The sequence below is a fragment of the Thermobia domestica genome, chromosome 3 (genome assembly GCF_964235325.1).
Source record: "Thermobia domestica chromosome 3, izTheDome1.hap1.1, whole genome shotgun sequence".
Taxonomy (NCBI): domain Eukaryota; kingdom Metazoa; phylum Arthropoda; class Insecta; order Zygentoma; family Lepismatidae; genus Thermobia; species Thermobia domestica.
In genome coordinates, this window is record NC_137456.1 from 216,783,051 (window position 1) to 216,801,158 (window position 18,108).

At 36.5% G+C, this 18,108-nt stretch overlaps 1 protein-coding gene across 2 annotated transcripts in view; it reads right to left on the reverse strand.

The window, feature by feature from the left end:
• Positions 1–760: 760 nt before the first annotated feature.
• Ostgamma (oligosaccharide transferase gamma subunit) overlaps positions 761–18,108 on the reverse strand; it is a 43,893-nt gene continuing 26,545 nt past the window's right edge. For both annotated transcript variants that reach the window (XM_081752179.1, XM_081752180.1), the window contains exons 7-9: positions 11,373–11,523; positions 5,118–5,283; positions 761–1,094 (exon numbers count right to left, since the gene is read on the reverse strand). In XM_081752179.1, coding sequence (XP_081608305.1) covers positions 1,079–1,094; positions 5,118–5,283; positions 11,373–11,523 — 333 coding nt within the window. In that variant the 3' untranslated portion in view covers positions 761–1,078. The remainder of the gene's footprint in view (positions 1,095–5,117; positions 5,284–11,372; positions 11,524–18,108) is intronic.

Genomic DNA, 18,108 nt, shown 5'->3' on the forward strand with positions numbered 1-18,108 from the left:
GTTAAGTTAGTTAAATTAATCGTGACTAGGAAATTGGTATTCCTCTTGCTAGTTTACTATTGTTTTTTTTTAAACATTATTTTGAAACCAGGAAAAACTTCGTAACTATTAATAAAATTAACTTATTTATCAGAGAAGTGATTGGTGTAGCCTGAATATTTGTTCTTACACTTCATAAGCATTCTTTCTTGTCTTACAAAAGCAATTATTTAGTCCTATCATCTTTCCTGAGAATATAGGTGGAAGTATTTGAGACTTCCTTATCGCTTTCTAGAGTGTGAAATAATACTACACAAACATAGTGTCTTCTACTATTCCTCGCCTCTTCAACTACCAGCCCAAGAAAATAAAAAACTTTGGACCCTCTCCCAAAATACATTTCTGGGTGCGTGCTTGCTTAGCGTGATTTACAAGTTATTCAATCATGTATTATAATTTTAACGGTGTGCCTACGAAGAATAGAAGCAAGAATCTTGACCAAGTTTCGTTCCATCCCTTCAACTCTACAACGTAAATTTTATGTATAATTGTAGTGATTTGCATAAAACCAAGTTTAAAAAAGTTGACAAATGAAACTAAGCAGAGATGGGAAGGGGCACAAGGTCACGAGCGCTGCATGAAAAGTGCCTTCCTTGTTCGAAAATCCTGGAACCACCAGTGCTGTTGAAGGCAATGGTATACTGTCGAAACTGTAATATAAATTAGTAAGTGTTTGGTCAGATTTTATATTTTTAAGGGTAATAAGAAGCAATAAAACCAATTTTTAAAAAGTTGAAACTGTATTTTCATATTACAACATTAACATGTTTTATTCATAGAATTTAATAATTACACGAAAATAAGAATGCGTAACATTTCATAACATAAAAGTGGAAATGCAAGAGCAGTTCACTGGAAACAAAATCTCAATGAAAAATCTTAAGTGTTCCATTAACTCACAACGAATATAACTGTGCTTTCACCACATACATCAAGTTCACATGAAAACAATTCCTATAGCTCAATTCATGCCACTTACACAACACACTGTAACAAACTGTTGTAGTTTTGCATTGATTTAATCTAATTACAGTCCACATTATTTTAAGAGGAAACTGAAAAGAAAAGAAAAATGAACTATTAGTTCCATATATTTTACAGAAAATATACAGCTACTCACTAGGTTCAAGCACACTTCACGATGATAAGGGTATAAACCGTGACACGCATTTGTAATGGCATGCTCAGACTCCTAGTAGTATGTGTGTCACTGAAGAAGAAAACAATATAATCTGCTACTTAAATGCACTTTTACATGCCTTCTTAAACATAAAAAATGTTTGTGTGTTTGTTCGATATACAATTCCACAATGTTGAATTGGTTACTTATGGAGGAGACCATAGTTTGGAATATGTCGTAGGCTATATAGAAATTTTTGGATCGTATCGTAAGGGGGAGGAGATCCAAAAATTTGTTAAAAAGATACTCAGATACTCATATTGCTTAGAATCTAGAAAAAGGTATGGAGTAAGACCTAGGGAGAAAAGGGGGTGAAATGTAAAAAAATTTAAAAAAAAAATCAATGTTAGTGTCGAACGCTAGTTTTCGGGGCCGCTGAGATAAATAGTGACACCTCGATGCTGTCCAAATCCAAGTTCAGCCTTATCGGTGCGGACTAGAGGTGAGAAAGGGTGCAAAATAAAGTGTCCAAACTAACTGAAATGTCGAATGCATAGTTTTCGGGGTTATTTATTCTACTCAGTTATTATCTTTTTGACAGAGGCAACGTCGAAAGCGATACGCATGTCAGTTGGACCGAAATTGACAGAGACAACGCCGAAGGCGTTGCTCGTTATTTCTTCTACTTAGTTGTTTATTTTCAAATATTGTGTACAAATATTATTGTTCCCATGCAACGCTAGGTATTTCAGCTAGTAGTACCTAAATAAATAATAAATAAACTATCCCAGTAGAACGAACGCTATCAACTGTTACTGGGAGCGAACGATTTACTTTTTATCACAAAAATTCAATTTTGTCGATTGTCTAGAAAACTCCACATAATTTTTCCTCAAGTATCTAATTTTGTTCAACTTGATGCGACCTATCAATTGATACATGTCTCATTGAACAATATAACAGTTAAACAAATATTAAGTTATAAGACTTAATCATAAAGTTTTGCTCTCACTAAGGATACTGTGTATTATAGCTTTGCTAGTGTCATTTTATCATATTTCCTCTCTAAAACTACGCATGAGGATTTACTTATCCATATAATTTTGTTCAGCTCAATGAGATCTATCGAATAGTAATGTCTCATCTTCGGGTTTATTATTTCGTTAAACATTATTAACATAGAATTTATACAATATGACATGTTTAAATCAGTGTATTACTGTATGTTTTAGTTTTTTTTCAGTAATCGCTTAATTACATTCTTTTGGCTTTCCCTGCGTAAGACTGAAGGTTCAAACAAAGCAAATGGAGTGAAGATAATAAATATTTTCTTAGTTTGTAATAGCAATGTTTACATCATTTAATAAGAGTAAAAGTTTATAAACAACAATTTTCAAATCTTAATACAACGAATTGGGCAAAGGAACAAGACCAGTTTCGCTAATATTTCCAGTCCAGCTTAGAATGTCAAAAATAACGAGTCACCACTGCTATCCGTTGTGAATGTTATAAACGGCTAATTTATTTAATTACCTATTAAAACCAGGATGTATTATTCAGTGTTAAATAAAGTATTTTAGTTGTTGCAAAGCTTTAAAAATTCTGTCAATAAATTTAGAGTTGCTCAATCAACAATTTTAATTTCCTCTGTTTTAATGAAAATTAGAACAACTGAAAACAATCGAGTCCACACCCTATGTATGTTACTTAACTGAGATTTTATAGTTCAAAATGGACTCATCACATTCTATATATATACTTACCAAGATAATGGTAAAAAAAAATAGACTTGAAAACACGTCAGATTTTTAGATTGCAACTTTCAGGTGCCGACCGCAGCTTCGGACTGGTGATGATTTGTTAGAGTAAATTCTGGGCTACGTGAGAAACAGTAGAACGGCAGAATCCAGTGAACTGAACAGCAGATGATAGTGTAAAATGGATGATCTCTTTGATTTCAAAAGAGGGTAAATTTTTTATGCTTGGTTATATAGTGCGAGTGTGATGAATGGCGACGATGGGTGTCTTGCGAGGGATAGTGTCCAAGGTGATGAAGGCTACAGAACCACATCGGCGAAGAAGAATAGTGATTGGAACAAAATCTTTAGTAACAGATCCCGCTGAACATCACAGCAGATTGTCAAACAGCACCTCCCGTAGCTTGTGTCAACAATCACAGTCCGCCGCAAGTTACGACATGGCTATACACAGTCGAGGTGCACGGGCAAACCGTTGATAAAGGACCATAATGCTTTAGTATGACGCCAATGGTGCCGCGAATATGCAATCTGGACTACTGATGACTGGAAACGTGTGGTATAGTCGCATGAGTCATAATTTACCTTGTTTTAAAGCACAGGCTGTTTTATCTGTGGCGGATTCTCAAAGGACAGTACGATCCGCAGTGTCTCCGCCCAACCGTGAAACACAGCAGCGGCTCTGTGATGCTGTGGGCCGCAATATCCTTGTTTTCAGTGGGTCTGTGCTGATGCTTACCGGTCACGTTACTGCCTGTGATTATGTCACCATTTTAAAGGACTTTGTGCATCATATGGTCCAGGTATTGTTTTCGGGCAATAACGTCACATTCGAAGCTCATAACGCGCCCATTCACGCAGCTGGAGCGGTTGCGGTACGGTTTAAGGTCCATCGGGGTGAAGTTGAACACTTCCCCTGCTCCACCCAATCCCTGAAACTGAACGTAACTGAAAATTTGTGGCCTGTTATGAAGACGTGAATCTGGTGTTCATTTCACCTCCATCCTCTCTCACAGAACTGAGTAATGCACTGCATGCGGAATAGTGTAATATTCCATTTGCTACCATTCACGATCTCTATGATTCCATTCTGTCGCACTAGAGCTGTCTGAGGACAAAATGTGGTCCAACGTCTTATTAATCTGGTAAGTTGTACTTTTATTCCAGGTGTTTCCATAAACTGAAATTGATTAGCATAGATCTATATTGGGATCGATGCCAGATTGAGACAATTGAAAAATCTAAATTTAGCTAGTATTCAAGATCGTAAGGTACTACATCTTTTAGTTTAAGCACTCCATCATGCGGTTATACTGAGTTACTTATGATTAACATGATTTAGGGATGTACGCGAGGAATATTGTAGTTATAGTATTAGCAAGAGATATTGTAGTTATAATATTAACTAACATTTTATTAGAAACTTGGCATTGATAATTTTTACACCAATATTTATGAACATTCTGTTTATGGTGAAATAAAAAGAACTGAGTTTAATGCGTGAAAGTTATGTTTATTTGTGTTTGTAGAAATGTTTTAAGTATCATATGATGACTAGACAGTGACAAATATGAACTGAGTACATATATATTGTAGAACTACAGATGTTTGAATAATATAAGTTCTGCACACAACACACGTTAGTATCTGTAACTATTACTTTAATGTTTAGATTGAATTCAAGATTGGATGCGCAATAAAACAAAACACACACACACATACAAATAGTTGAACGTTGCAATGTCATGACTTAAAGAATTCAAGTTGTTTTGTTTTTTTGATTAATGTTGAGGTAATGCACTCATTTTACTCGTGATGAAAATAGTAGGTACGTATACCTACCTACGGGAATATACTTGTATTATGTTTGTCAATCATGAATTTACATTATGATCTTATGTAAGGTAGTTGACTTCGGTACGTAAAAACAAATTCAAAGACAGAGTTACGAAGCAGTTTTTATAGATAAAAATTTTTAAAGTTAATCATAAATAAGTTTGAAATATTCAAAGTTTTTTAAAACTATTTTCTGCAGACATTTTTAAGAGTAATGAACTAAAATTCAACCACGGACAAAAGTATAATAAATGAGTTTAACGTAGTTTGAGACAATTATTTCGAAAATAAATTTAGAAAAGCCGTATACGTGAAGAAAGTTAAAATATCTTTGTAGATACATGTAGTACAACATATTTAATTACCTGTAAGGATATCCATGAGCCTTAGAGCGGAATATAGAAAGAATCAAACTGAAGAACAGGGCAAACATGGCAAGGCCAATTATTGCAAGGATTCTTCTCTTTCTCACATCATCCTTTCTTGCTGCAGCCTCGGTTAGCAACACCATTCCCACCACTACAGCTGCATCTATTACTATGTTAAGGATTCACCACACATACAAAGACACTATTACACATGTACACATAAAGCATATTGAGGTTTATGACTTCTTGGTTCTACAGAAACATGTTACATTTAATTTATGATTTCAATGTAAAATAAAAACAAGGATGATGGTAAACTGGTAGTTTGGAGAATATAAAAGCTTCCTTTATAACATATGCTGAATATAAAAGCTTTCTTTATAACTGTTTATACACTCTTCTCCAAACTCTCACAAGATCAACTAATACTTAGCTATTATATACCCTGGGAATTTTAAAATGTAGAATGGGAAAAACGCATTTAAGAACGGAAGCAGAAGTTCTTATTTACTGCATAGTTGTTGAAGGCAACAGGATTAGTTGCCAAAATTACACTAGGAATATAAAAATTCCCAAGGCCAAGATACATTATAAGTTAATCTTAACAAAAAAGGTCAGATGATATATGTTAAGTTTCACAAGATCACTTCCTTTTTATCATTAGAATGGAATACAACAATATATAGAATGTATCAAAACTTAGGAGCTATAAGGCAACTCCGTTATGAATAAAGATACGAAAAAAACTGAAAAAGACGAAACAGGTGATTTCCAATCTAAAATGGTGAAATTTTCCCAATTGCGTCAGCCATTGGGCTTCATATTGACAAAGTGCCTTATGTTATATACACTGGCCGTCATAAATTAAGCAACAAAGACAAAATCTGTAATAAAAAGGAATGACCCGGACGGGTGTGACGAAATGCAGAGAAAATGGATGTCATAATAAAACGAGCACTGACGAATGATCGGGGAAAGATTCTGCGGAAGAACTCGCGTATGTTGCCTCACACGACTTCGTAAAGTACTAGGTGTAGGTGCAAGAAATGAACAATAAAAGGATCAAACTTGTATAGTGGCAAGAAAGGCCTTGTTTAGAGTGCCACTGAATTTATTTGTTAAAAAGACAAATGAATAATTACTGATTTTAAGTGAAGAATGTTTGTTGTTAAATGGTTACTAAGTTGTGATATAAGATGATATTGTAAGTTGAATGTTTAGTGGAAGAATTGAGTATCTCAAGTGTCAGAAAGAACGATATAGTTACAGTCGTAAGTTGATACAAGGAATTATATGTAAGGAGTATGGAATAAATAGATATGATTGGAAATACTGTTAATTCTAAATGGTAATAGAGATACGTATGAAGGCGTGTGCAACTGTTGTATGAATTAATGATATTAGAGTAATTTCAGAAGTCTAATCTGAAATAGTATATTTTCGGAACGTAACGTACCTAATTCAAGTAGTAACAATTGGCGACGAGCATTGTAATAGAATCCACGAAATACAGGATGGCAGAACATAAGTCAGTATCATATTTTGAACCGCTAGATGTAGACGAACCTGATGTGGAAACATATATTGAACGATATGAACAATATTGTTTGGCTAATGATGTACCATCACAGAAAAAAGTATGCATTTTGTTATCATTGATAGGAAGCTCGGTGTATAAGATACTGAAAGAGTTGGCAGCACCAAAAAGAGTTCCAGAATTGAACTACGATACTATTAAAGAGCTTCTAGTGACACATTTCCAGCAAACATCAAATTTCATAGTGGAAAGATATAAATTCCATAATATGAAACAACAACCTGGTCAACTGTGTCAAGATTATATTCTCCAATTAAAAAAGCAGGCCAATCGGTGTAACTTTGGACAATTCAGAGAAGATGCCCTGAGAGACCAGATAGTTTCCGGTATAGCAAGCGAGGTTGCTCGGAAGAAGATGTTGTCTACCAAAGAATTAACCATGAAGACGGCTATAGAGATTGCCAACCAAATAGAATTATTAGAAAAAGAAGTTACAGTATTTTATAGTGCTGATACGAGGTTAGGGCAACTAAAAAGAACAACCAATCAGCTTCCGGATTCAAGATTAGAACCACAGCGCTCAACAACAAATCGTACGGTTCAATATAACACCAATTTTGCCGGAAAGTCCATAAGGCAGAACTATGGGTGTGTAGCTTGTGGAAGACAACATGTAACGTACCAATGTCCAGCGAGAGATGTACAATGTAGGAATTGTAATGAATATCACCATTTCGCCAGATGTTGTCCTAAAAGAGAGAGGGACGTTAACAAAAGAAGACTTAATCAGATGCCAGAGGAACAATTTCTGCAGAAGGAAGATAAGCACACTTTTATTATGGAAGATTTCCAACAAGCGTTAGATGGTTTGGTAGCCAATGATGATGAAGAAAAAGAACAAAATCTTACTTCAATGGATGATTTCATGCTGAATTCTTACTATGAGGTCAAGACAGAATCGAGATTAAGTATCGATGAAAGTAGAGAAATTCAGATAGTAAGCAGAGGATCAGAGGAAATATATGAGGATACATCGAGACATGAACATAGCAAGCAACATAAAATGAACGAACATTCACGACACTATGAGTACAACACGGATCAAGTACAGCTACGAAAAGATGAAGACCGAAGTGAAAGTCGATGGAACAGTGATACGAATTTTAATCATAACCAATACAAGCATATATACGCAAACCATCTAATAACTGTAGAAAAAGATGAAAACGATATTGAAAAAGACGATGTACGTGCTAAGAGGACAGAAGGAAAAGATGAATGTTTTATGAAGTTAGAGGAGGTAGATGTACTAGAAGAAATGAATTCCAATAAACAAGAAGAAACTAAGAAAAACAGGACCATAGAAGATAAATGGGATGACAAGTATAACAAAAGGGTAAGAAGGGGATTGAACAGGGAACGAACCGAGTCGATGGAGGAAGGCGGAGACAAAAAGGAAACTGAAGAAGACAAAGAAGAAAAAGGAGATGATGGAAGGATGATTGACAGATTTAAATTACAAGCGGATAGACTGATAGCAAGTGAGGAACAAAAACCAAAAGAGATGAAGAAGAAGAAAAAAAAGAAAAAAGCGGGGAGAATGTTGTAGGTGCAAGAAATGAACAATAAAAGGATCAAACTTGTATAGTGGCAAGAAAGGCCTTGTTTAGAGTGCCACTGAATTTATTTGTTAAAAAGACAAATGAATAATTACTGATTTTAAGTGAAGAATGTTTGTTGTTAAATGGTTACTAAGTTGTGATATAAGATGATATTGTAAGTTGAATGTTTAGTGGAAGAATTGAGTATCTCAAGTGTCAGAAAGAACGATATAGTTACAGTCGTAAGTTGATACAAGGAATTATATGTAAGGAGTATGGAATAAATAGATATGATTGGAAATACTGTTAATTCTAAATGGTAATAGAGATACGTATGAAGGCGTGTGCAACTGTTGTATGAATTAATGATATTAGAGTAATTTCAGAAGTCTAATCTGAAATAGTATATTTTCGGAACGTAACGTACCTAATTCAAGTAGTAACACTAGGTACGGGCGAGGAGTACATGACCTCACGGAATTGTTGACTGACAGTTCGTGTAGAGCGCAGAAGCAATTCTAATGGAGTGAAACAGGCGAATATGGCAACGAGGCATCGTTTGCCGGATGAATTACGCGCTGGCATGTTATCAGTAGACTGGAAGCAGGACACCGTGAGGACGACTTGGGCCGGTGGCTAATGTCGATCGAACAGTGGTCAACAGGTTCTGGAGCAAGTACAAGAGAACGTAAAATGATCCCAGAAGTTACAGCGGCGGTCGACCGGTTCAGCCGGCGTGATACTGCCAGGGATGATCGATATATCCGTTTGACAAGTCGAAGAAACAGGTCTGCAACAGCAACTCAAGTGCGTGTGGAGGCTGTTGCTGCCGCTGGAGTCCTCTATCAACGAGTACAGTAGCAGACGACTTTACAAAGTCGGTTGTATGCCAGAAGACTAGTGGTATGTGTATCCCTTAATCGGTGTCACAAGAGGCAGCGATTAAATCGGGCAAGAGCGCATGTGAATTGGACCCAGAAGTAATGGCAGTCAGATCCCTTTACTGATGAGTCTAGATTTTCTCTGGACAGTAATTCTCGACACAGATTGGTCTGGCGAGAAACAAGGACCCCTTATCATCCATCCAATATTCTTGAACGGGACAGACATGGTGGTGCTGGTGTGCTTGTGTTGGGTATCGTCTCACTCAGAGTACGTACTGATCTGTATGTTCTCCCACGTTGCACAATGACAGCTCAGCGCTATAGGAATGATGTTCTGGATAGTCACGTTGTACCCTTCGCACGTGCTAGAGGTCAGGGATTCATTCTACAGAACGATAATGCTCGTTCCCATATAGCACAACTGGTCGAATAGTACTTGGAGCAACACCATATTCAACGAAAGGAGTAGTCATCGAGGTCCGCGGACCTTAATCCAATCGAACACATGGGATGCTCTAGGGCGACTCATTGCAAGCCCTGTACTCCCTCCACAAACTCTCCAAGATCTTCAACGGGCTCTTCGTCAACAATGGACCCAGATATCAAATGAGATGGTACAAACTCTTATTAGCAGCGTGAGACGACGACGTGAATCCTGTATTGCTATGCGCGGTGATCATATTCCTTATTAGTGTCAGCAAGCCATCCTTTTACGGCTTCAGTGTTTCCCAGTTTCAGTGTCACCTACGTCCATCATTTTTTCCCCACGAGTGTACTTTCATTTGGTGGTTTTCCTTACTGTATGGCGTAAAATAACTGCCTCGTTAATTTCAATAACAGTTTGTTCACCAGCATGCGTTTACTTTTCTTGTACACCTGAGTATCCATTTGTTGCTTAAATAAGGACAGCCAATATATATAAACAATGTTGTCAATTCAGTAAGCTGTTGTTTCCTTGTGCCCTTACAATACTAACAATACAGCATTGTTGAGAAATGGATATGAGATTAATCTACGTTCCCTCATCTAACAATGTGTATGTTCACCGCGTCATTTTTGAGTCCTCTTATGTTCCATTCGAATAGCCTGCTGAACTGGATACGTTGCTTTTTCATTTAACGTGTGGTACTTTTCCAGTGTGGAGCCCAAACGCTGGTGCCATTGGAAAATTGTACCATTTTAGATTGAAAAACTACATTTCCACGAACTTTTCTCTGTTTTTTTATTTTTTGGCCTATAAAGTCTATGTTCCCAGACTTTTTTTTTAATACACCCGTTATTTATTTCATTCTACCTAACGGCTAGCAAGAGGACTATGAAATGAAATCTTTAAGTTTTACGTCCCACGGTTATGACAGTTAGGCTAAAGGGGACGGTTATGATGAGAAATGAATGAAATGGTGGAATGAAGAAAATGGGACGAAGCGGGAGAACTCCGAGAAAACTCACAAACACCGTGTTTGTCCACCATAAAGTTCACTTGGCGTGAGCTGGAATCGAACCAGAGACCCTATGCCCCAGAGGTGAACGCTCTACCACTGAGCTACCACGGCCCCAGCAAGAGGACAACATAAATTGAAAGCTGTAGATAATAACAACTAATATTGTTATTTATGAACTTTCGCTATTTATCTAGTACATTGTAACATTCATCGACTTACGAGAAGGGATTGCGGTTCCACTTTCTTCTAGAAATTAACCACATAAAACCATGAAATGAAACAACTTAATATCATTCTTGTGAGACACGCAGATCTACTTAATGCAATATCTTAATTGTCTAAACTCTGATTCCTTCGTGCCAATGAAAGGAGGTCTTATATACCTGTATTTCAATCGGCGGTTAAACCTTTTTGATACTTTCACTGTTGTAACTAACTACAAAAGAAAACACGGCTTTATACTGTGTAGAAGCCCATACTCGAAGCCTCAATATGTTCGTGATTATAACTTATGTTAGTTTACATAATCGCTACCTGTCTAATTAATTCCCATTCATCCTATTTCCATTTAATCTCTTTATCTTATCTTGTGTTGAAAATACTGCCAATAAATAAGGCAAAAATTGAACAAATTGGCAATTGTTTCATAAATCCTAACACAATAGAGACGAGCGAGGTGAGTATTTTAAGAGTACTAAATGCTTTCAATAGCGTTTCTTTCCAAATTATTAAATTAAAATAAGTGAATCTAATTTTGTATCAACAGACATAGAACAATAAAAGGATACTTAGTACAATAATGATGTACGTTTCCAATATAAGTTGAGCATGAGATGAGCCATGAATATATCCAACTCCTCCTGAAGGCGTCTTCTGAACAAATGGAGGTCCACGGATATGATTCCACATCATACCTGATGTCATTGTAAAAGCAAAAGACTGAAAGCAGAAGTTGGAATAATTACTGGATGATTTTTCTTTTGTTTTCATTTTACAACTGAATGGAATGTACCTTAATATTAAAAGAAAGAGAAAAAAAGAAACTCTCGGAAATTGTTGACAGAGGGCTACTATGGCTAAATCTTATCTGGATTTTAAGTGCTAAACAAAATTAAGAAAGAATTATTAAAAATAAAATATTAATATAAATTGATATGACAAAATATTATTGCTGGACTTCCAACATGACGGTCCTGTACGCGCTCCCCACACCTTTCGTTTGGAGATGTGTAGACAATAGAAGTAACGTATTACTGAATTTTTCCTCTTGTAGCTTGGTTACAGTCGTTACATTTAAACAGAAATGTCCATGCCTGTACAATCTACGAGTTTGAACTGAAAGCAAACGCTACTGAAATGGGAAGAAAGATGTGCCAGGCATTCGGTAGGAAAGTGGTAAGTGAATGAACAGTGCTTTAACCAATTTACGAATCGCTATAAATTCCTCCATACCCGCAAGTTACAGACAAGGCACTCAATGCGGTTACTGAGGCCGATAATGTTCTAACATGTGAGGCATTCACAGAACCAATTGACTGCAGCGTAGAAACTATTCGTCCTCAACTAGTCTGGTAAATGGTATAACATAGGATGATAGAGTTAACTGTCGTCCAGAAAGCAAATCAAGTCCCTGTTCCTTTGTTGTCTTTCAGGAGAAATATTCGTATGTGAACAGAGTGCTGATGTGAGAGAAGTTAACTAGTTTCAACACATTACCCCCCTCCACCCCCCCAAAAAAATTGCTTATGCTGTGTTTGCGTATCGTGCATCGAGAATTACTAGTACTTGGGCACACGACCAATACAACTTTATACTTGCAGTATTTAGAACGTGTACATGAAAAACTGAAAACACTATAGACTCAATACCCGTAATGTTTGCTTTAGAACAACACGAAGCTACTTACCGGTAAGGTCACCTGAAAGATCATTATTTAACTTCATAGGAAAACATATGTATATACAGGGTAGATTGATTTAAATCACGATTTTAATCAAGATTTAAATCACTTGATTTTTTAAATAAAAATTGTTGATTTAAATCAAATTCCGAAATAAATGAATTTAAAGTGAAAATAAGTAAAATCCTGTTCTTTTATTTCGATTATGGAAGAAAATAATCATAATACAATGAAACTCAAATGTATGTAAGCGCAGTATGAAAATGAGTATCATGCAGAGGATGATCAGGAAAAATCCTGTTTAGAAAGGGTAACGGGTGAATTCTGCTTTCTACTCTTCGTAACATACGGTTTATAAATCGTTAACTATTCCAACGGGGAAATCACCATGGACATTTAAGACGAAAATTATTTTGTATCCATGTCTATTTGTTTGTTTGCAGATAATAGGAACGTATTTAGAGGGGTCCGATCTCTTCTCCGAAACAACAACAGCAACAAATAATAATAATAATAATATAATACATGTTAAACCTTTAGGCGAAATTTACGTATTAAATACATAGAAGTTCCTCGGGATCCCTCTAAATACGTCACAATACATACAAACGGCAAATAAAATAAATACAAAAAATACAATAAATACCAACGGCAAATTCTGGATTCGTTAAAATATCAAATAATACTTTTAATAAAGTGGATACTTTCAAATATCTAGGATAAATATTAACAGACGAAAACGATATTTACGAAGAAATTAAATGTCAATTAAAAGCAGGGAATTCGTGTTATTCAGTTCAAAATCTCTTGTCGCCGCGAATTCTGTCGAGGAATTTGAAGCTAAAAATATATAAAACGATAATCATGCCTGTTGTTCTGTATGGTTGCGAAAAATGGTCGCTTACTATGAGGGAAGAACATAGACTAAAGTATTTGAGAACAAGACCCTAAGATGAATATTCGGAAACAAGAGGAACGGGAATGGCGGAAACTTCATAATGAGGAGTTACATAATTTATACGGTTTACCAAACATTGTGAGGATCATCTAGTATTGGAGAATCAGGTGAGCGGATCATGAAGCCAAGATGGAAGAAAGTAGGAACGCTTTCAAAGTTTTAACTGGAAATCCAATCGGAAAAAGACCATTAGGAAGACCTAGGCGCAGATGGGAGAACAATATTAAGATGCATCTCTCAGAAATAGGAATACAAAGTAGAAACTAGATCTAGTTGGCTAATAGAAGTCAATGGAGAGCTTTTGTGAACGTGGCATTGAACCTCTAGGTTCCATAGGCCATAGTTAGTTACTTAATTTTAGGAGAAATTTATGTACTTTATATGTATTTCGTGCCGCTAGCTAGTTCCGATTTTTTTTAAATATGCCCCTACCAAATATCAGTAACTTTCTTGAAAAGAAAAGTGTCATGTTGATAAACGTTGCTGTACTTTTCCTTAATGCTTAAGAAACATTGTTTGGGATTGAAATACGTTAACGATTGGGGATTACTTCAAAATTCAACCCCAATACTTTCACTTAAATGGCATAATTGACATTTAATACTGATTCCTAAGTTTTTTCTTCAGTTCGCGACTTGTATTATACGAGGAAAAAGATTTGATTTAAATAAAAAAAAATCGATTTAAATAAAAAAAAATCAACAAAAATGATTTTTTCCCACCCTGTGTATATCTCATATTTCCCCGACAATGCACCATCGATTATCATTTGTTTTACTCGTTAGATAACTATTTATGGGGAGACGGTTACTAACTCTCTATGAAGCGGTTCACTCATTGGATGTGGGCATTCAAGACATGTTATTGCTACTGAGGAAGACTAATTCTGATTTTCCAGTACGTCTTATTTTCTATTATCGCCGTTTCTTTGTAGAGTCAAAATCCAAGAGCTTTTATCATCTCTTCACACAAATAACAGCGGGCATTTTACATGAATTAAGTCACTGCAACAAAAATATAGTTTACACTTTTCGCGACAAATTCTAATTTCTTACTGGAAATCAAGAGCTTCAACTAACATCCTCACACCATTCAGAGCCTCTATCGACTTGTGTGCCACCTTGCTAATAGGCTTAGATTTTCATATGGATTGCTTCATGAAATTTGAAGTCTCACACATACAACTCTCTACTCGAAAAAATAAATGTATTTTAACGAACAAGATGACATGATGGCCGTAATCCAAAGTACAATGTTTATATTGTCTGATTCAGGTGAGAGAGAGATGCATTCTGATGCCAAGATGTTAAAATCAAAATTCTTAGAAACTTCTGGATGGTGATTCAACGCGATGTGAGTGCACTGAATATGTTAAGCACCATCGCAGCTGAATTGGGATATCATCTGCTGTCAACTGACGATAGGTCGGTTCTTGTAACACTAAATAGTTCTATTTGAAATTCTTCTATTTCTAAAAAATTCCAGAGCGCTGGCTATCGCACAGTTCAGTACAGCACCCTTCTCGATTTTACGAACTGCCACCTGTACAATAACTGTGACTTAATTGGTAATTGAGTATATGGAACACATTATAATATAAAAAATATCAAAACTAACCGTAATTTTAATGAATATTAGCCTGTATTTTCAGTACATTCCATGGCTAATCTTCTTCGGGACTAAGGCTTAAGAATATCCTCTATGTTGTTATTCACATGTTTATGTTATAACAAAGTGTTGTGAAAATACAGTATGCGGTAAAATAAACAATACTGAAATTTGCGTACGGATTGCGCGCAGGTGCAATGTGGTATGAGCTGTGAACGCCACATGTGTACTCAGTTGTATGTGGACTAGCGTACTGTGCAGTTGGCGTGAAGATAATGTTACTCACAACAGAAAAGAAGGTATGTATTGTCGAGCACTATTTACGCTCAATATGGTGTGGGGTAGCATCTCACTGCAGGATATGAGCGCACACGTCTACTGTATTGCTCTGGAGTGTAATTATGGCATATGAAGATTTCATCAGCAACATATGGTTCACTGATGAAAGTCATATGTACCTTGATCGCTACACCAATCAACAGTTGATTACTCCCCCATTCCTGCATGATTTGCGTGGTTTTTACCGCACCAAAAATCTGTGGTTATAACAACAATGGATGCAGCAAGACGGAGCTACTGCCTATACAGCAAGTGAGTTATTTGCCTTTCTGCCCACGAGAGTTTGGACATCGCTTGATTTCCTGTGGAACGGATTTTTCATATCCTTTCCACTCTCTGACCTCACGGCTCCAGATTCCTACATATGGAATATATTGAAGGAGAAATTTTCCGGACAGATAACCGGCATCATTATACCCGAGTTAAGAGAGAAGATTCGGTCATTTGTTTTGTCGTTTCAGCAACCCGTGTTCACTAACATGTTTATCCATCTACAGGACCTCTATGAAGAATGTGTGCGATGTAATGGTCAACATTTTCAACACATGATGTACAGGCGCTGTTCATCTTAAATTTACAATATGTGTTGAGTAACATTTAGTTGACATCCATTTGACAATACTTCTTATGTTTTATTTTGTTGCACAACAAATAAATAAAGAAATATCAACGATGTGATTGCAGTACTGTTTGTTTTGCCGCATACTGTATATACACTCTTAATATTATAATACGAGAGAGAATCAGAAACTAAGATTACAAAGCCGATATTTCTGGAGTTTCGTCTGTTATAGAGAAATGAGAAGTATGCGGTAATTGTAATACGTGAAGTTGGCAACTGAGCAGAGTTTTAGCCACCCGCCACCTACGGCGCTAGTTGTGGGTAAACACAAATGGTGACTCGTTTGGAAATGGGTCTCACGAAGAAGTCCGCTCAGTCAGTCTGTCCGATTTTTGTGGGTGAAACATGTAACCGCGGCTGAAATTCACCAGCAGCTGGTAGAGGTTTACGGAGAGACTGTAATGTCTCGTCAGTGTGTCGCAGAATGGTGTCGAAAGTTTGCGCCTGATAGAGAAAACGTCACCGACGAGGAGCGCAGTGGCCGATCGGTCCTGAAAACGTGGCTGAACACGCAAGGACAGGATCTTCATATTCACCCCACGATGCGACAAGTGCCTCAACCGATATGAAGACTATGTCGAAAAATAACCTAATATATGTATTATCTGTTGACTGTATCGGTTGAATGAAATAATATATACACGTTTCACTCCAGGCTTTATAACCTTACTTTCTGATTACCCCTCGTAGTTGGTGGACTAACCCTAAATATCACCTATTCTATATTTTTTTAGACTTCCAAACTATGCTATGCGTAAGTGTCGGAAGTCTTATAGATGGGCTTCGTCTGTCGACAGGAACCAGAGCAAAACGTTAACATATCGAGATACGATTTTTGCAATCGATTCAGCGTTCCACGCATAACTTCCGCCTCCCTGTTAACTCTTTATTCAAACCGGAAATGGTGCAAGTTAGTCATTTCACGTTTCAATGTTTATTAGCATAGAACGAAACCATTAACAGATAGCGAAAAGCGGCTTTTTGCAAACGATTCAATGTATCAAGGCAACGTACCATGACTATCCAAATACTCTACCAAAACCAGAAGTGGTTCAAATGTTACTACTTCCGGTTTCAACACTGATTTCCATAAAGCAAGAACGGTAAAAGATATAGGCACCGTTTTCCGCAATCTATTTATTGTCCCAAGAACAGGTTCCAGTTTCATTAACCCTTTATTCAATCCGGAAGTGGTTCAAATAAGCCCTTTTCCGTTTCAACACTTATCACCATAGAATAAAAATGGAATAGATAACGCCAAGTGGTTTTCTGCGATCGATTCCGGGTTGTCAAGATGACATACCATCACAACTCGCAACACTCTACCAAAACCAGAAGTGCTTGAAGTGTACCATTACTTTTCTGGTTTCAATATTGATTTTCGTAGAGGAAAAACGGTAATATATCGACATGCATTTTTTTGAAGTTGATTCATCTTCCCAAGAGTAGGTTCTATCTCTTCCCTTAACCTCTATTCAATCCCGAAGTGACCCAAATTAACGATTTCCAGTTTCAACCTTTATCGCCATAGAACAAAAACAGTAAGGTATAGCGAGTAATGGCTTTTTGATATGGTTTTAGCGTCCCAAGAATAGGTTCGATCTTCTCCGTTAACCCTGTATTCAATCCGAAAGTGGTTTAAGTTAACCACTTTTGGTTTCAACATATATCACCAGAGAACAAAAATGGTATTAGACAGAGACAAGCGGTTTTTTTTTGCAAACGATTCAGAATCTCAGAAGAACATACCATCACAACCCGCAACACTACGAAAACCGGAAGTGGTTTAAATTTACTACTACTTTCGGTTTCAATACTGATTTTCATAAAGTGAACACTGTAAGAGAGATCGTGATGCAGTTTTTAGCAACCGATTTAACATTCTCAAAAGTAGGTTCTATAGCACTCTACCTAAACCAGAAGTGGTTTAAATTTACTACTAGTTCAGATTTGATTACCATAGAACAAAAACGGTACGAGATATCGAGATATGGTTTTCTGCAATTGATTTACCTTCTTAAGAATAGGTTCTTCTTCCAAACCCTCTCCTGAAACCGAAAGTGTTAAAATTAACGATTTCCGGTTTCAATATTTGTC